This window comes from Calonectris borealis, chromosome 3 (genome assembly GCF_964195595.1).
Source record: "Calonectris borealis chromosome 3, bCalBor7.hap1.2, whole genome shotgun sequence".
In the NCBI taxonomy this organism is placed as follows: domain Eukaryota; kingdom Metazoa; phylum Chordata; class Aves; order Procellariiformes; family Procellariidae; genus Calonectris; species Calonectris borealis.
Window position 1 is genome coordinate 74,407,913 of NC_134314.1, and position 20,762 is coordinate 74,428,674.

General features: G+C 36.8%; 1 protein-coding gene across 3 annotated transcripts in view; it reads right to left on the bottom strand.

The window, feature by feature from the left end:
• Nucleotides 1-20,762, bottom strand: part of STXBP5 (syntaxin binding protein 5) — a 124,076-nt gene that overhangs the window by 84,771 nt on the left and 18,543 nt on the right. For all 3 annotated transcript variants that reach the window (XM_075146210.1, XM_075146208.1, XM_075146209.1), the window contains exons 3-4: nt 8,198-8,279; nt 7,233-7,333 (exon numbers count right to left, since the gene is read on the bottom strand). In XM_075146210.1, coding sequence (XP_075002311.1) covers nt 7,233-7,333; nt 8,198-8,279 — 183 coding nt within the window. The remainder of the gene's footprint in view (nt 1-7,232; nt 7,334-8,197; nt 8,280-20,762) is intronic.

Sequence of the window (20,762 nt, forward strand, 5' to 3'; positions counted from 1 at the left end):
TTAAATTATTATGTAAGTCAAAGAATTAGGCTTTTAAGGGAAATATTAAGTAAAAATGACAGGCTGTTATCTTGAGAGTATTATTATGACAACAGAAGTCCTTCTAAATAAATCTTTACCTTTTCTTAGTCTACTGCATTATGAAGTATTATATGTTCTTCAGAGTTTTCCACTGCTTTAACAAAGCATAGTGACAAATACTTTGATGAATGACAAACAGCAATAACAAGTTTTATTTTTAAGTCACTAAAACTATTTCTAGAACCTCAGGCTATCATTATAGGTCTGCAGTTACTGTAATTACACTAGCAGCTCAGATCATTATTGTATACGCAAAATAAAAATTTTCTAAGAAAAATGTCAAGCTACTAAAGTTGTATTCTGTATACCTCTATCTTCAACCTTTCATGCATGAGACAGCCACCATGTAAAATTCAAAAGCTGAAAAGTTTAATTCTTATGTTAGCCTAGATCCATGTCCAAGGTCTCTTCAATGGACATAAAAAGTCAAGAGCCAGTGTCAGAATGACATACTGCCAGAAGCAAGCAGTGGCTGTGATTTTGCCAGACTATTCCAGATCTGGTAGCTGGAATAAGATTAAAATACCAACCTGTATGAAAAAGGCCTGAAGGGGCAAGCAGGCACATGCAGACGAAGAATTCCTCTTCAATGCATCCCAAAATTTTCCCCACAAAAGACCACATGGATAAATGCAGTATATCATAAAAACTGGACCAGGTACTTCAAATTCATTTATATCCCATTACAGCACTCCAAATGATGCTTCTCCAAATACGTTCACTTGAAGGGCTGCCTCTAAAGGCAGCTGAGAAGTACCTATGTTCAGTATCTGAGTTGTGGTGTACACTAGTGATGTTAAGACGGAGTAATGGGAAAGCAAGAGTCAAGAACAGAAATAAAATTGTCACCACTGATGTGATCAATACTAGGGCCATTTACGTCATTTTCCAGAAAACTAAGAACATTTTTCAATATTGAAGGAATTCACACTAAATACCCTAAAGATTTGAGGATCTCTTACCACTGATAAAATCCCCTGCACTACATACTTATGAGCTCCTGTTGGAATATCTGACATGACTCAAAAAGTAACAACCACCCTTGGCATCAGAAGACACTCGGGTAGCTTGCTCTAACACATGCAGTTCAGGCTGAACATTTCATCTGACAAGTCACACACAACTTAAAAAAATGGCCATGTCAGCGACATAGCTTTCCCACGGGAGACAGAAGAATTATGCCCATCACTGATGGAGAAAAGTCTGTAGGACAGGCAGGGCTTAAAGACTAGAGGTTGAATTCTGCCCAGGAATGTGGCAGTTGGCCATTACGTACCTTGTGCCACTGTGAAAATCATCAGTACACAAGGACAAACGGCTAACAGGACAATGGAGAGAGTTTTTAAAAACTGTTTCTTAGAAATCTGAAATCTCAGGGCAATAGGACTCAGCACTTCGGTTTTGCCTCAGTGCCAAATGCAGCAGAAGGCAACAGATGCAACTGCAGTTCCATCAACTCCACTGACACGTGGGACTCTGCATGCACGCGTGGCCTCAAGGAAACATTTCTCAAAGGAATCTGATCTTGCATGAAAGAGACATTCACATCTGCAGCAAATCCAGGCAGTCAAGAAGTTCAATTTCTCTTCCCAACTTCTTGAAACAAGATAAAACTCCTTCTAAATACATCATCTAGTGGATCACCATTGAGTAACATTTTTAAGCCCACCAGGTAAAAGGTGGCTTTACATGGCACCATAAAGGCAGGCAGACCAAGTGATCATTTCCTTTCACTCTCAAGAAGAAAGCCAGTTTAAAAAGTGTAAAGAACTTAAGTCGCGTGAAAAACTTAGTTGTATCGTATATTAAACTTGTACTTGGTCTATCATTGACTCTGCAAAGACTCCAAATATTTAACTTCTCAGAAGTATTGTTTGGATATGTATCTGCAATCCTTCTGTTAGTTACACTATAATCCTACCTCAAAACACATAGGCCAAAGGGGAAAAAGCCAGGCCTCAAACAAAGGCTGAAACAGTGATATTGATACACAGAAAGGGGAAGAAAAAAAAAAACACACAACCAAAAACCCACAAACAATGTCTATCATCACCTGCTCTCACAGGCAAGAAATGTCCTTCGGCTATCCAGAAAGTGGCAGAATTGGTCAGTTTATAAATTCAGTGAGGTAGAAGGAAGGAAAAGTTCTCTCACAACTAACGTCTGCTAATGCACAGTAATGTTACAGTATCTAACAAGATATGTGTCACAACAAAAGTTAAAAGTCTCGTTATTAACAAGTAAATACAAGTGGGATTTCTCACTCACTCTCTGTAGACAGAGTTTGTGTTTTAAACACAATGCTAAAGTTGTTTACAGCAGGATACAAAACCAGGAATACTTAAAGCATAATTTTGTAACTCTGAATTGTGCAGTTTCATGCTGAGTAAAACTACTTAAATCCCACAGCACGAAAGTTGATGTATTAAAAATCAAACTGCTATCAATGCATTTAGTGATCGATATGCAAAGTACTGGCACACTAAACACTTAGTTCTGTTTTTATGCTATGATTCCGGTTCTTGTCTTCATGCTAGGTCACAAAGCAAGTAAACTATTTCTTTTGGCATTAGAACAGGGAATCTCAACTCAGGAAGGATGCAAGTCTTAGACAACTAAACAAATTTTTCATACTTGTACGTAAAGCTGATTCGTTTGGGGTTTGGTTTGCAGCAAAAGAAACTCAAATTTGTCATCCCACACCACTTTTTTTTTTAAATCAAGTTAGCCTGTCATTTCACCCTCTCTTAAATTGCTTCTGTGAAAGTCCATGGCTCATTAGTGATGTGTGTTTGACCTTTCACACCTTAGATCAGCACAAATTTTAATAGTTCCTGCATGACAAGAAAACTAAAGCTAGATTGGATACCTAACTCACACATACCTTCCATATTTATTCTAATAAGAAGTGTTAACTATGCTTATTTCAGAGTTAATCTAGCCTAACATTAACATTTGTTACTAAGTCAAAAATTTGACATGAGGCTTGCATTACATGTGAACACACAGGAATTTTATTATGTGTAGGATATTTATACAGATATGTAGATGACAAAGAAACTACATTGTGATTCACTGAAGAAATCTTAGAGAAGTACAAAATCTAGGATACTAGATAAGCTCACACACTGAATTGTGTGTTCTGCAAAAACACTTTTAATTTGCATGACAAGTCATGCAAAAAAAAAAAGTCCTCCCCCCCCTCAGCCTCCCCCCCCATGTAAGCAGCATTATGCATTTATTTCCTGGCCCCTACATGCTGCTTCCCACAGTCAAGGAACAGTGGCCGAGCTTAGTATGACATTGGTTTGATATCTTCTAACTTTTGTTTGGTAACTAGAACATGAAGCAGCTGCAAAACCCACAGAAATGCAGCAGGAACAAAAGGCTAGAAAACTTGCAAGACTGGTTTGTTTTTTACTGTGCTTCTGACATCTGCCAGTAATTTCAACTAACAGATTTGTTACACATCAAAAACTTCATCAATCACCAGTTCAGACGACTTGCTTCAAATTGCTAACCATCACTGGTACAAAATGCAGTCAAGAGCTATGAATCTATTAAATGGCCAGTTTCTCATCTACAGATACTCAACTCATTTAAAGATTCAAGAGGAAGCAGCATCTTTAAAGACTCTTGGCCACTACTTTTAAAGAAATGTTTTGCTCAAATTAAAAAGCTGCAAGTTACCCAATGAAGACATTTTCCACAGCTCGGAACGAAGCCTGTAATGGGCATAGAATTGTTTTGAAAGAAAAAGCAACTTTCTCACCACTCCCTGTTCTTAGAATTCAGAAGTAGAAAAGCAAGAATTCACAATGCTTTCCAGTCATATACTAGGGACTGCATTCTGAATTAATTTACAGGTAATTAAATACTCTAATTCAATCTTCAGGTAAATATACAAAATACTTAACACATGATACAAGTATTTATAAACAAGCTATGTCTGTTTTTTAATCTTTATTTGAAAGATGTTCAAAACAGGCCTGAAAGCAAGCTAGCCAAACTAGATTACTAACAGGAGAAACGAATATGAAACCTAGAAAGCACATTAAACATTGGGTAGTAATTCTTCCATATGCCTAAAACCAGGGAATTCACCAAAGCTGGTAAAAGGCTGTGCCAGGAGAATACAGAATTCATTAACAAGTCATAACTTTACTTATTTTTCAATTTTTTTTTTAAACATGGTTCAAGAATAGTTTTCAAGACTAGAATATCCTTTAGTCTGGGTAGCTAACTGCTACAGTTAGCTTTTTATGCTACAAGCAACCTTCTAGTTCACATCTAATCCTTATATATTAAACTCTGATTTGGAAACAAAATCTGAAGACAAATTGGCTTGTGACATGTTGAGCTCAACTCCTATTAAATAGGACACAAATACTGCTTTTCCACAACGTCAACATGCCTCCAGGTATGTAATTTTAAACCTTAGCATCTACAGAGTCCTAGAGCAAATAATAATATAACTGGAAGAGTTGCTTCAGTCATGTAGTAAAATTTAGCTTTGTTTCCCCTCCAAGGACATTTTTTCCAGTTTGTTAACTTTTTTATTCTTTTATCCAAACTGATTTCCAAGATATTGAAGTTCCCTACACAAGCTGGCAAATTAAAGTATCATTAGAGCAGATGTTACTACAAGGCTATGTTGTAGTATTGAATATTTTAAATAATTCCTGTTTGAGAAGTTTGTTATCCTTATGAGCAAATCTTTATACCACAATAAATTTTACAATTTTTATTAATTAGGTATTTAACAACTTGGCACTTGTGAACTTAGAAGGTCCAGTTTTATTCACAAACACTCTTCTCAAACATAGTAGTTAATAATCATAAAACCGACCTAATCAAAGCCTATTTACTTCAAATTCACAAACATATCAAACCTATTAGGTGTAATTATAACACTGAGTTCTTAGTAATTAAAGACACTTATTTAGAATTATTCAATGGTGAATTTGTGCAATTCTCTAAAGTTCAAAATCAAAATAATTCCCTGGTAATCAGATTACACTTTATTTTATAAAGCTTTATTTTATAAACTAGTCAAAAGACGACAGACTATTTGAAAACAGTTAACAGTCATCCAGCAATGTATGGTTCCAGGATCTTAAGTATTCTGGTTACTTCTGTATACTATTATAATGGATACTTCAAGATTAAAGTTACTAGAAGAGTAAGCCCTTGCCTCAAACTGTACCTTCACCACTCTTGATAACTATGGTGCTCTCATTACCTATTTTAGCAATGCACAAGTTTTCCTGGAAAAATCAGTACTCTGTCCAAATTTAATAACAAATACAACCACTGAAGTGACATGAGTGACCTAGACTCCCTTCCACTCCCTCCCCTCTTTCAGGTAAGTTCAACACAGTTCAACTCCCTATGACAGGTTTTGCTAGCGAGAACACCACATTTACCGGAAAAGGATGGGTTAAAACTTCCTCTCTGTTTAAACAAAGATATGCATACACCTAAGACTCTAAGCCAACTTCCAGCAGATTTGCACGCAATCAGAATCACCTCCTCAAGATATCTATTTTAAAGTATTAGTTAGAAGCCAATGTCCAAGTGTGGTTTCAGGCTGCAAATCCAAATTTTATATTGGCACTTAAGTAAGTGCTACAGCTAAGAGAAAAGTCATTTGGGAGAGAAGGGGGAAAGAGGGGGAGAAAATTTGGTTTGGACACATCACTGCATCTCCTATAGTTGGACAATCCTCATTAAAGTGGAGATTGTGAATTGCATTTCTCCCCATTTGACTTTTATGCTGCATAAAGGAACACCGACACTCCCTTGGGGCAGAGAATTTTGCTCTGTCAGAGCTTTCTGTTTTGCGCGTAACAGTTTAGAATCACTGAATAGTTTGGGTCTGAAGGGGCCTTTAAAGATCATCTAGTCCAACCCCTCTGCCGTAGGCAGGGACATCTTTCACAAGACCAGGTTGCTCGAAGCCCCATCCAGCCTGGCCTTGAACACTTCCAGTGATGGGGCATCCACAACTTCTCTGGGCAATCTGTTCTGGTATCTCTCCACCCTCACAGTAAAGAGTTTCTTCCTTGTATCTAATCTAAGTCTACCCTCTTTCATTACCCCTTGTCCTATCCCTACAGGCCTTGGTAAAAAGTTTATGCACAGTGATCACAGAAACAACCTCAAAAGGGGCTGAGAATCACTTAGCCCTCTACCCCAAAAACCCTCAGTAATCTGCATTTATGTTATTCCTTACAAATTTGTTTATAACCTGCTCTTTAAAACCACAAGGTTACTCCATAATCCATCCAACAGTCTGTTTAGCACTTTGTATGACATCACATTAGAAAGTTTTACATAAATATTTAGCTTTCCTCTTTCTATTGCTACCCATTACTCAAAGTTTATTACTTCCTGCCCTATTCAACAGGGGTACAAGTCACAGATTATTCTGTGTTCTTGCGAGTATCCTTTGAGCTGTCCAAGCAGTCCACCTCTGAAGCATGCTGCTCAAAAGTAGACATAGCATTCCAGTTGAGATTTTACCCATACTGGAAAAGGACTACTTCCCAAAATGGAAGGACTGCTTGTTAAAAAAAGAAAAAAAGACACAGGTTTTTTGCAGAAATAGTACCAACTGACTTTTAGAAATTTAATCTAAAATGTCTCCCTAGCTTGCTTACAACACTGTTACTTGAGTCTCAAAATCGTTAGTCAAAATGCATGTTGTTTTCAGTTTCTCTGATCCACACAGGAGCTCTAACGCTGCAGAATTCCATTCATCAAGGTGAGAAAAACTTCCAATTAAAAAAAATTGAACTAGTTTCCCTGTTGTCTTGTTGGTGCACACACACACACTTTCCTTTCTTCCAAAATTCCTTTGGAGACATACATTGAAAGTCTACTGTCCCTCCATATTTAAAGATGGGAAAATTGATATTCAGCAGTGCAATATGCAAAGTGATAGAAAAGTCATCTCAGTTTAGGTCACTAGTGTGTCTACTCAGAAGTACTTTGGGCCCTAACAGCCTGCCACTCAAACCCAATGTAAATCCAGTTTCATTTATTTTTGTTAAATAATTGTTATGAATTGGACTGCATTAATAAAGCTGATCTTACAGTACCACATAGTGTGATGGTAAGGGGCAAAGCAATAATAATCCAATCCTTACCGTTCTCGGTTAAATTTGAGTGAATGGAGTATAGCAGGTCTCTTCTGACGTAAGTTCCACAAGTGTAAGGTATCATCAGCCAAGGCACTCACAAGAGCTCCCTATGAGAAAGAAAAAATTTTAGCCAACTTATTTTCATAACCCTAGTAACAGTATATCACCACCATAGTGGAAATATATTACATATTTTCCTCCAGGATGAAAAAAACACTTATAAGCATGCGCATCAACATCATAGCACAGATAAGTTCCAAGTAGTAGTAATGAGATAATTGATGCGATCACATGTCATTCAGCTCACATTTCGTTCAATGCTACACTGAGGGGTGGTGGGGAAGGAGAAACTTCTTCTGATGCATGCACATCAGTTCCCTCATGCCCACTTCCGTAAAAAATTTAAGCAATGAACTCAACTGCTACTATCTATGAGCTGACAAAGCTAGTGAGGTTTGACTTCACCATTCCTCTGAGCTAGAAGTCCCTCTACAAATCTGGCCCCACCTTGCTCAAGAACAGCACTGCTGTCAGATCTCAGCTGCTACATCCCTAGAAAAAACACACCCTGAAATTACTGAGGGATCAGATTAGGGATCTTTGCTTAGCTCATGTCTAAGATAGTAAATCCATCAAAATAAAATTAATCACCTACTGAAATTGTTAGTACTATTGAAAATGTACTTTACTACTTCAAGAGATAACTTGCAATGTTCAATGACATGAATAAATAGTTCTTGCTTATAGCAAAAGAGTACTCTAGAGACAAAGTTATTTTCAGCAGTTAGTCAAGCATTTTCTAAAATTAAAAAAGTTAATTTATTTATAATTGTTATTACTGTTTGCCATTCATGCTATTAAAATCAGCTAGCACAAGTGACTCTTAGTATGATGCTTGCTTAATGAGAAATTGAAGAAAATACACTCTCTGTCTTCTCTGAATTATGGAATATGTACATCATTTTACTAACCTCATTAATCAGGAACTGAAGCTGTATTACTGCAGCTCCACTGTCATGTTGGCAGTAGCATTCAACTCCTGGCCGACCAAAGCTGGAATTGGTACCATTAAGGAATAATCATTGTATGTAACATAGGAAAAAAAACCAAACACCATGACCAACATTGTCACTATCACTAATACCACATTCAAACAGGTTAACATCCTGCTTCTAGCTAGTGCACTCAACATATTTAACCATGTAGGTCTGAGTGATCACCAAAAAAATCACTTATAAACAACACAAAGTAACACAAAGAAGTTAAAAGGCCCATCTTATTTATCCCCATGGAATACAAAAATTATGTATAACTGCTTAACTTATAGTTATTTAAGGGATTCTTCATCAATGAGAACATAACGGAGAATGATGAAGCAATTATTTTAGTAGTGTTAAATATCAGGACTAGTATAAAAGAAGTTAATCTAAATAAACATCATAATCAAATGATCACATTTTTCAAGTGCTAAAGGAGCTTTCTGTTCTTTTTAAACACTACTTACAAATGAAAGAAGAGCTGAATAATGCTAGGCACATTAAAAAAAAATCTGCTGTGACAGAAAAAGATCAGTAGCCAAAATATGGAGGAGTCAATGGGAAATTATATATAATATAAATTTCCAGGATCTGTCTCAAGACTTCCTGGATTCACACCAACTACGAGATAACAAAAGCCTGTTCATTCTCCCTCCCACACATAAATCAGTCCTATACTTCCATAATGAATATCAAATAGAAGCAGCAGCAACACCGATTCTTTCAATTCTCCGTACTTGTTTCATTTATTAGTTGCAAAGATTCTGTATTTCAAATGTGGTTATCCCCTTTCTTCGGATATGAAATTAAGGAAATTCTCCAACCTCTAGGAGACAGAGCAGAAGTAACACAAATCCAGATGAATTATGCAAAGTGGTCAGTATTTCATCATTATAGTATGCCCAGGGTTTCTTGAATATAATTTGTCGAAGAGCTGAACACTTCTTGTTTCAAAGAGGCACCTTAGTTTTTGGAAGAAAGGAAATAATTCCAAAGATGTATGCAAAAGAGGGAATATAACGTACAATTTCTCTCTGTATACACAAGAAATTAATAAAACAGTACAATTCTCACCCATTCTGCAAGTTTTCCATTTACTGAAAACTGTTGATCAAAACCAAAGAGGATACAAATACTCTTAAAAATAATACGCATTCACACTGAGACAGTTGAAAGGCTGAAGAGTCTATTAGGTTGCATGCAAATCAACACTCAAACATATCTCCTGCTCATCCTCTAAGCTGGCGAGATAAAATGTAAGTAGAACTACAATGGGAACAAGTCTGCTTCAACACACTGCAATATTTTAACTTTTAAACTTCAATCACATTCTTCTCCTAGACTAATGAATCTGAATAACGTCCAGCTAAGTGATGAGAGATATACTAAACAGATGTTGAATAATCCAGCAAACTTAATACCAGCTTTCTTCCCCAAACAGAATTAGTAATTTAATTTTGTTCTGGCATGGAAGGGCTTAAAGAGCCAGCTTGCCTCACCTGTTTTTTCCCGTGTATTTTACATTCTTATCAATACGGTTCCTGTACAAAGAAGTCATCTGTATTCCACTGACAGTTTATAGCTCTTAAGAAAAAGAAGAGACAGAACTTAAAACTTGGGGGGGTGGGGTGGAGTTGTCCCCATAAATGATACCTTCCAACACAAACTCAGAATACTTTTAATGTAAAATCATTGCTTTTGCATTAACTATGGATTGACTACACAAATTGCCAGATTGGAAAAAATATCCCCACAAGGAATACCAGAAGTTTCAGAGGAGATTTGCTTCAGCCCTGCTCATGCTTCTGCATTCACTTGAATTAATAATTAGTTGCAGAAATAGACAAAAGCAATTTCTGAAATTGAAATTCAGATGTTTACAGAAACTGAGTTTTAAAACTTGTTTTTTATCTGCACTGACACTGGCAGTTTTCTAACAAAAGAGGATTTCCCTAGCCCCTCCCCTGAACATCAGCTCCCAACATAATTAAATGTAACCCTTGTTCATTCACCCACCCAAGTTTATTTGGAATTGAGGCTTTACAGCTACCTTGCCTCAAAACAAGAGGAGCATGGCCCAGAAAAACAAAGCCTCCCATGGATGCCTCAAGTTACTCCAAGCTTCAAATTCTATCCCTCAAATGTTTTCTCTAAGCACTTCTGATACAAATATTTCTGGCAGCACTGTTATAACTAGTCAGTAAAAATTTCAATATTAAGAATACTTGAATGTTTCTTTAAACAAAAAAATCCTTTTGCATTTTCCAGGATACCTGAACCAATTCTCTCTCCAGAAATCAGTAAATATGCAGCACTGGGAGTAAGTTTACATAAGCTTTAAATATTCAGAGCAAGTTTCTTCTTTTTGACAAATTAGTGGAAGCCTCATATGCAGATCTGAAAATAGAGTTTGGCCTCTTTTATAGTGCTTACAGTTATCACAAAAAATAAAAATAGTCCTTGCAGTTAGACCCATTTAGTTCCTTTACCCAAGGATTATATCATCTTCACTTTTTCACCTAGTAGCTAAAATTATTCTTCTCATTTCAAATTAGTATCATCCTCCTAACCAGCATTAATCTTCTTTTCTAAAGAAATGCAAAGCCTCCCAGTTTTGGGGGGTATGCCGAGTTGAAGAAGCACTTAAATGCTGAATGTAAAAGGATAATACATGCCTGTTTCAGTACATGTTAAGCATTTCTGAACCACACAAAACAGGCAGCATCCCAGGGACTGCAGTTTGTTCAAATCCTCTATACTTGCGTTGTGTGCTTAAGGCAAGAGAGCTCACTGTACTAAGCAGTGATCATCTACCACATAGTAGTCCCCAAAACAGGCAAAAATTATAATGAATAATGACAAGATGGGCAAAGCATTTTAATTTTGTAGACAGGCAAAACTCTCTGCCAAAGTCCTAGGGTATCTCTAGAGGAAACAGTCTGCTCTGAGCAGTTTTCCAATCAAAGGCCCATCCTTCCTCCTTCACTTTCAAGCATTTCTTTCTACTATTCCTGCTTCATCCCCTATTCCAAATATGAACAAATAGGATAAATTAATAGCTTCTCAGCTGTACCTTTGAATATTGCTTCTGTGTTCCTCACTGCCGTTAGGAAATTAACCCTGGAAAACACTAGTATTTCATTGTCTTCACTGCATGTTTTTTGCAAAAGCAGAGACAAAAGCTGCAGCTGAGAAAAGGAAGAGATAACGTACTCATGTCCTAACATCAGTGTTCATTTTCATAACTGCTAGAAGTGCAGGTCATACATAAGAAAAGCACAGTATCATGCTAATTTAATATCGCATAATGTCACTGATTTTACTTTGATTTGTGAGAAAAGGCAACAGTTCCAAAATTTATTTTTTCCAAACAAGCTTCAGACCTAAACTTACCCTTTTTTCCCCCAGGCAAAATTAAAGCATTTCAATTAGTGATATGTGAGTTCTCTCTGCAAAATATTCTTTTTTAAAATTACTATATTTATAGCTTATCTACATAGGAGCAACTCAGTGCACATCTACCCTTAGAAGTCACATTCTGAAAGAAAACTAATTCCAGAATATTTATGAAAGCCTCAGAAGAGCAGTCTTTTTTTTTTAATTCTTTAATTTAAGTTACTCAAAGTAGATCTAGGGAATATTGGATTCTTCTTCACCTGTGCTTGACCCATCTGACAAAGACAACAGTTGCAAAAGCTGTAGCTATCGATTCAATCCCTAGCATAAATCAGTTATGTATATAGAGACACACTTATAATATAAGTTACCTTCCAAACTATCACCACACAGATACCTGCATCTTCATGTCAATACACTGCTACAAAAATTTTTGATAGTACAGCACAAGATACGGACCATGTTCCTGTATCAGATATGCCACTGTTAGGATAGCTTGAGATTTTTAAGACAAATCTGAAACTGTAGCAGCTTTTAAAATTCATTCCTAGATACTTTTCAAAACTGTAGCTGTAACACCTCACAGTATTTGAATATTTGACAATTTTGATGCAAAAAATAGATCTCCCTGCAGAGGAAAACACGTACCACTAATCTGAATTACATACAAAACACTAAGGGCAGTAGATTATTCACAGTATTTTTCTCATGTATACCAGTCTGTAGCATATAGCTCTCCAGGACTGCATATTATACCTGCATGTTTTACTACAGTCATTGCTATGTAGCAGTTTTCCACTTTACTTAATCAGACCCTGAATTATTTTTATAGGCAGCTGTTATGGTTTAACCCCAGCCAGCAACTAAGCACCACACAGCCACTTGCTCACTCCCCCCACAGTAGGGTGGGGAAGAGAATCAGAAGGGTAAAAGTGAGAAGACTCATGGGCTGAGATAAAGACAGTTTCACAGGCAAAGCAAAAGCTGTGCACTCAAGCAAAGCAAAACAAGGAATTCATTCACTACTTCCCATCGGCAGGCAGGTGTTCAGCCATCGCCAGGAAAGCAGGGCTCCATCACACGTAACAGTTACTTGGGAAGACAAGCGCCATCACTCCAAACATCCCCCCCTTCCTCCTTCTTCCCCCAGCCTTATATACTGAGCATGACGTCATATGGTATGGAATAGCCCTTTGGCCAGTTTGGGTCAGCTGTCCTGGCTGTGCCCCCTCCCAGCTTCTTGTGCACCTGGCAGAGCATGGGAAGCTGAAAAGTCCTTGACTAGTGTAAGCACCACTTTGCAACAACTAAACCATCTGTGTTATCAACATTATTCTCACACTAAATCCAAAACACAGCACCGTATCAGCTACTAGGAAGAAAATCAACTCTATCCCAGGACAGCAGCAAAGCCACAGTTATTTTGCACACACTTTTGTATGTGCTTTGATTGTGGTCCCCAAGAATTATCATAAAATAGAAAAACCACACAATGATGGTGAGATTTCCAAATAGTATTTTAAGTATATAAAGATTAAAAGTCTGTCTGGTATTACTCACCTTTGCCAAGTTTGGATACAATCCAACAACAGATAAAAACCAAAGACTTAATTTACATCAAGTTACAGAGTACCATAAAGTCCTGGTGATACATCTAAGCAGGACTAAAGCAGTACAAGAGCAGCTTCACGCAACTTTCCTAACTGTTTATCAACCTTACCTGCGCCTAGACCTAACCAGTACTATTACTTGCACATATAAAAACGTGATCTCTCACAGAAACAATTTCATAAAGAACAATCTATCAAGACACACAGCTATTTAGCAAGAGAGAGTTATTCAAAAAGTTGGAAAGTATTACAGTCACTGTCTACAAAACTAACTTTGAGCTTTCACATCCATGTATTACCAAACGAGATTTTAAAAAATCCACAAAATACTTTTGGGAGAGTTTTAGACTTCATACTAATCCTAATATGATATCATATCACTATTTTTCAACAACTTTAGGATTACAGAGTTTCCTTCTAAAGTTTTAGGCCTGCATAGAATCTTGCTGTGTTTATATCACTCAGCTAAGCAGATCTTTATTCTTCCCCATGTCTCAGTATTTATGTCTGCAAAAGTATACAATAATATTTGTTAACATTTCAGATACGCTTTTCTATATGTAAATAAGAGCAGCAAGCAAAAACAAACTAGGGCTTTAAAACTGAGATTGTTTGTCAGGTGGAAATACTATCAAATTACTGGTAACAATTTACTATGGGAATTCCATCTGGACCATTGTGATGCATTCTTCTTCTGCCAGCTAAAGAGAATGAGAAGGCAAGAAGACTGACAGTAACGAAACAGGATAAGGAAAAGGAAGACATCAGATACAGACAGTCAGAAGACACTGGCTGCAACTTCCATGCATCAAATATAGCACTTGGAAATTAGCCGATATCAAGATACAGTTTGACCTGGTTACTTGGACACAAAAAAGTCAATATTACATATTATACTTGGAAATCAAATCAAGTGTCCCTAGAAAGTAAAGGGCTACAACTTCCAGGCAAAAAAAAAAAAAAAAAAAAAATCTACATTCAGCTTCATTCTGTTAGTCATAAGGATGAAAATAATGTAAGGCACCTCAAAGATGAAGGGGCTAGGATCTCAGTCCTGGAAGATTACCAAAAGGTTTTTCCCCAAAGGTCTTCTCTTTCTCTTGGAGAAGAGAGGGGGGAAAACAGGAATATAAGTTGGAAGAGATCATTTATGTGCCAAAATATTGGAAAATGCATTTTTCTTCTAACTTTCTAGGAATCTTAACATTATACAAAGTTCCTAAATATTTTTGAGAGAGCAACTGTACTGACTGTTCAGTGTTTTTTTTTTTTTAATAGAAATGAAAGCTGAAAAAGCTGCATTCAGGTAGTTTACCTTTGTCCAAAAAAGTGTGTGAGATGTATTATCATGAAATTATTTGATACCATGAGTTCAGCAGCTTTTACATCTCTTGACGCTCATAAGAGTTCATGCTTTCCTAGAGGGGGGAAAAAAGCATACTCTCTCCTTTTTCTGTAGGGAGGAAGGGGGCAACAACAGGTATGGTATTTAAACAGTTGATGTTAGATCATCTTACTACAAATACCGTATGAGCTTAACAGGTTACAGCAAACTACTACTGTTGTTTGCTACTGCAGCTTTAGAAATTCCAGTGAAGCGGTGACTACACAACTGCCTGGAAGCTGAATTTCTCAACTTCCAAACCAGCTACCAATAACATTAGTTCCTGCATAAATGCAGATCAACTTCCCTAAGTATTCACTTTGTTTATAAAACAACGTTCCTTTAAACATCAGAAGCCAACTGATTCAATGTTACCTTAACAAAAAATATCTTAGATCAATAAGGTGAAAAATACCAAAGTACATAGATCTCAGTTAAAGTTCATTAACTGGTTTCTGTATGAAGGAAGTTGCAACAATTTTAAAGCACAACCCCCCTTTTTTTTTTTTGCTTAAATTAGTATGAGTTATACATTTTAAAATTAAACAATTATTGAAGTAGTTTGCATAGAAACTGATAGGGAATGAATATCCGATCCATTTTCTAACAACAATAATAGCTAGGAGTCAAAGTACATCTTAAACTTCAAAGTTGCTTACATAAATATGCACAAATACAGTATTTCCCAAACAGCTATGAAAGTGCCAGCAAATTTTCTGTAAAGGCTGTATTTGGTAGAATTTTCTTATAGCTGCCAATGAGAGGCAACTGTTCGTTAGAACAGGATGTAATTAAGTAGTACAAACACAAACAAGATTAAAAATCTGCGATTTAAAATCAAACAAGAAACAAAATTGTTTCTAATGATAAGTTTCTACACGCACAATTCACAGATAGCAAAGCATACTGTAAAATGAAGAGGTAAAAACAGCAATTTAGTCTAAACATAATATTTTCAAAAAACTAAGAAGGCTACAGGCTTTCCTTGATTTTACTCACTTTGTTTTCTGATCCAGGTTCTACTACTAAGAGGTTCTACTACTTTAGTCTAAAAGCTGTATTTCAGCACTAACAATGCAAAGAAAGTGACTAATCTGGTACTTTTTTGGGTGGGATGGAAGGGAAGGAGAATGGTAGAACACAAGGGGAAAGATTAGTAAATTGCTACAAATACACCTGCATAATGGTTCCTCTGACTACACAAGATGCAGTGAAATGGGTGGTAACTGCTAACTCACTGAAGTTCTTCCAAAGACTATATACAGAAGAGTAAACTCAGGAAATAATTATATATTTTGAAAGATCTTCATCAAAATTCAGAGGCAAAAAACTTTGTATTCTGTTGCATGCTTCCAAGTCCTGCTCATCTGTCATCCATTTAAACCAGCTTAATTTAAATGTCAAATTTTAACATGTTATTACAGATATTCTACCTCATCATCCTTTTGGTAGTAAATACTATATAACAATATTAATAATTAATGAGGCTTTTCCTCTTATGTCTATAGCTTCTTGGCCAAGACTAAAGGTAGGACCATTCTATGCTCTGAGAATTGAGGAATACTTTGAGTAAGAATGATGTCTCTTTCCAGTGTCCAAATACTTTGTACAGACATTGCCAACAATAGCATTAACAAATGTAATGTTCTGAACTAGATGTTAAGTGAATTTATATAGCTATTTCGTTTAACTTATGAAAGCATAAAGAGCCATAGATATTATCTAATAAGGACAATTTAACATTTTCAAAGAACATGTCAATCCTTGCCCAATCAATTATTGTCCATCAACACTGATTTCTGACAGCAAAACAATTCTTTGCTAGGTCCAGAAGTCTCTCTTCATTCACACAGCATGTTCTAAAATACTTCCCTTAACTCTTGCCTGCCAAACAAATCCTCTTCAGTTATTTTTAAGTCACTGACTACTGGATATTCATGACAGAAGATGCTAACTGTAATGACTAGTCATTCCATCCCAATTTTGCTCAAATACAGCCCATTCTTCAATTGTCTCCCTACAAACTGAGTAGTTGCTAGTCTAGTCTGCCGAGTCCCAGTCTCACTTATATCTCATTAACCCTCTACATCATTTTGGGGTTATATAGAATAAGACCACAGGTGCTATTACAACTTACATAAGCTACACTGTTTGGTTTTTTTCCCCCTCTGATCCTCTGCTATCACTCAGTTAATATTTCCCTCCTTTTACAGAAATTGTTATTCTTACATCATCTTTCTTTTTGGCACCAATGCCTTATTTCTCAAATTAACTATTAATCCCTTTTAACTCTTCTCTTATCCCAAACCAGGTTTTGCCCCACCCTTCACTTTTGCTATTCAATTTATCACTCTTCATATATCCACTTTTGCTCTCCTGCTTTGAGAAAGAAGGCATAAAAAGCAGGTGACTAAAGCAGATAAACTAAGAACATTATCAAAGTGCTGGTAGATATGGATGAGGAAAAGGTCTTAAAGACCACCTTAAGTTAAAATTTAAGTTGGTCATGTGAATGAATTTCTCCCTCAGATTTTGCTGTGGTTTATCTCTCAGTACTGATATTAGCTCCTCCCTTTGGACACAATCCTTCAACACTTAACTTGTGAATGAGGCTTAAATCCACCCTTCTGCTTCCCACACCATTTTACCTTGTACCAATGATGGAAATAACTCCCTCTTCCAAACATGCTTTTTGAGAAAATTTAGTTCATCACTTAGTTCATCACTTAGTTCATTTAGTTCATCGCTTAGTTCATTTAGTTCATCGCTTAGTTCATCAGTTTTAATAATATAGCGATGCATGTATAGCATGTTTTTTGCTTACGCAGCCTTTTGAAGTATTTACCAGCAAAGTCACTTGCTGAAGTGCTAAGAGGGTCACAGATTAGAAGTACCAACACTTCCATTATAGAGACAAAAAGTAGAAACTTACACCCCAAATCAAGGTCATAGATACAAGTTTACCTTTCTGTCTATACCAGCTTGACACGACAACCTGTTCCCAGATTCATAGTGGTAGTGGTCACAAGCCAAAAGATCTTCCAAATACCCAAAGCGATGTTCACAAGCAGCACTGCTGCTATTGCTTTTTAAATATTTCAGCTAGCAGTGTCTAAGTCCTTATTCAAACATAATGCAATAAATGGGTCTCAGGAGAGAGTTTCCCTTAAGTCTGCTCAAAGGCATAAGTAGAGAGACATCTTAAATCTTCTCCATTCAAAATGACACTTAAGATTTTAAAAAATAGCCTCAAACATATACGAGCCACCAATAACTATCCTCTCATTGCTACTCTAAGTATTTTGCAATATAGTCTTTCTAAGAACAGTGTTTTCAATTTTATTTTAAGCCTCCTCAGGTTCCACTGTAGCATAATTTTTAATTTTGCAAATTACCAAAGAACTCAGAAACTTACTATTTCACTACTATCAAAGCAGTAGAGACAATTTTATAGAAGGCTTGCTCAAAATTGCCACCACAAATGAAAAACTAAGGTACAATTCAAGCAATTCAGTAGATGGCACTCTTCCACCAAAATCGAAAGAGGAAACTATGTCCTTACATGAACAAGGGGTACCTTGGAGCTGGAATTCTTTTTAGTAAGCAAAACCAGTTCCTACTCATTAGATGTTTCTTAATTTTTTTGTGCTTTTCATAGAACTTGGAAAAATAGTTTATTACATGCCAAAATATTAAAAGGGATTACTATGTTTTGTTGAAATACTTGTAATTTTACTTAGCTATTTTGCCCAGACATTTGTGCTATTACACATAGTTCCATTTCATGCCACAAAAATAGCTGCATATCAGTGTCGCATGAAGTCATATTTTTGTGGCTTGTGTTTACCAGAAATCCAACTTGAGATGGAATATTAAGAGGTTGACATTGTCCCTAGAAGTTGCTTATGCAACCTTAATTCATATCTCCTCAAATGTATTATGGTCATTTATTTTTAAAAGTTTATGCACTATCTCAACATCATTAGTAAACTTTTTTGCATTATTTAGCTTAAATTTTTAAAATAGTGTCAAAAAGATAAATGGACATTAGAAAAAGCTAAATCAAGTTGCAAGATAAAAAAAACTGGCATTAAAACATGCAGTTCTTCAATATTATTAAAATGTGAAGCATAGCATTAAAAATAACACTACCCATTGCATCTTAACTCTTCTTTTTAAAGTTGTTGCAGGTGCCACTTTAGATACTGTAGTTTGCTCTTTCTCAGTGTACTTGAGGATTTCAGATGAGTGGTTTGGCCCCAAGAAATGCACCACTCAGTGCTAAAGAGTTCCCATGGGAGTATAAACACAGAGCTACTGTTTTGTACAGGCTGTGGATGTCAGAAACAAATAGCTTTTATTAGCACTGGGAAGGGGATAATTCAGACAGTGTTAGGAGATTTTCAAGTTCCTACAAAAGGATGGAAAACAGATCATCAACAGAAAAGCACAGTCCAGGGTAGTTCTCCTATGCATCTTTCCTGCAGTTTTTCTAGTAGGCACTTTAACTACTTGTCCTGGTTTTGGCTGGGATGGAGTTGATTTTCTTCATATTAACTGGTATAGTGCTGTGTTTTGGATGTAGTGTGAGAATAATGTTGATGACACGCTTATGTTTTGGTTGTTGCTAGGTATTGTTTATGCTAGTCAAGGACTTTTCATCTTCCCATGCCCTGCCAGATGTGCAGGGGGCTGGGAGGGAGTGTGGCCAGGGCGGCTGGCCCAGCTGGCCAACAGGCTATTCCATACCATATGACGTCATGCTCAGCATATAAGGCTGGGTGAAGAAGAAGGAGGGGGGGCGTTCGGAGTGATGGCGTGTGTCTTCCCAAGTAACCGTTACGCGTGATGGAGCCCTGCTTTCCTGGCGATGGCTGAACACCTGCCTGCCGATGGGAAGTGGTGAATGAATTCCTTGGTTTGCTTTGCTTGCATGCGCGGCTTTTGCTTTCCCTATTAAACTGTCTTTATCTCAGCCCACGAGTTTTCTCACTTTTACCCTTCTGATTCTCTCCCCCATCCCACCCGGCGGGGGGGTGAGCGAGCAGCTGCGTGGTATTTGGCTGCTGCCAGGTTAAACCACGACACTATTAGATGGAGGGAAGGTACTACCTTGCAAATCTAGCTTCAGTGAGATTTTTTTTTTGATATTTTAGAGAATCTGCTCATCTTTTAGCCTTGTGTACTTCCAGTTCCTCTCAGATTCCAATGTCTGATAGTTCAGGCAGTGCTCATCTGCCCTGCTATTATAAGAATGTTAGTTTTACTTTTTGTCATCTGCTAGCAATTTCTGAGCCTGAAGAGCTATTTTGATCAACTTTGACAGAAAGGAAGAAGTCTTGCAGATAATACTTTGCCGTAAGTTTTATGAAAACAGGAAGCTGAGAAGAGGGGACAAACCCAGATTAGGCCCATATCCCATCAAAAGGAGAAAGGTGGCAGCATTGCCTCAACATCCTAAAATAGAGGCTCTGTATAAAATGCTGCAATCACAGGAAACATTTCAAAAGTTACAACACACAGGTAATTATACTACAAGATAGAGCCATATGATAGCAGGTTTCACAGATAAAATGTCTGTTTATTTCCTCTAGATAAGAGTATCCAAAATAATGAATATCCATATATTACAACTCATTTCCTAATTGAAACTGTTCCAGTTCCAAAGGAAGGGGAAACCCCATTCTCTTCATATGATGGCTTGAAGGAAGTGTTATATACAGCAAATCGCTGTTTCAAGCCCTTCAAAGATGCAGAGCTGTAACTGTTTATGCTGCTCAGCACTTCCAAGGCTCCTCCACAATCCTGTAGCTTAAATGAAATATCTAGCAATAATTCTGCAAGAATGAGATTGTCCTAAAAAAAAAACCACATGCACTGAAATTTAATAGTTTGACCTCTGATTTATTAGGGGCAAAGAAAGGGTTGGGGGGGTAAAGAAAGCTGAGCATTTGTCTACACTTGCTGCATAGTCAAGGAAAGGCTGCAGAAACAGAGTAGAGGTTTTCCTTTCCACACAGTGTTGCTGTCTCCATCACAACCATCCTGCTCCTCAAATACCAACACATTCACATTTCCACTGTTCCTCCCCCTTCTTTTAAATGGTAAA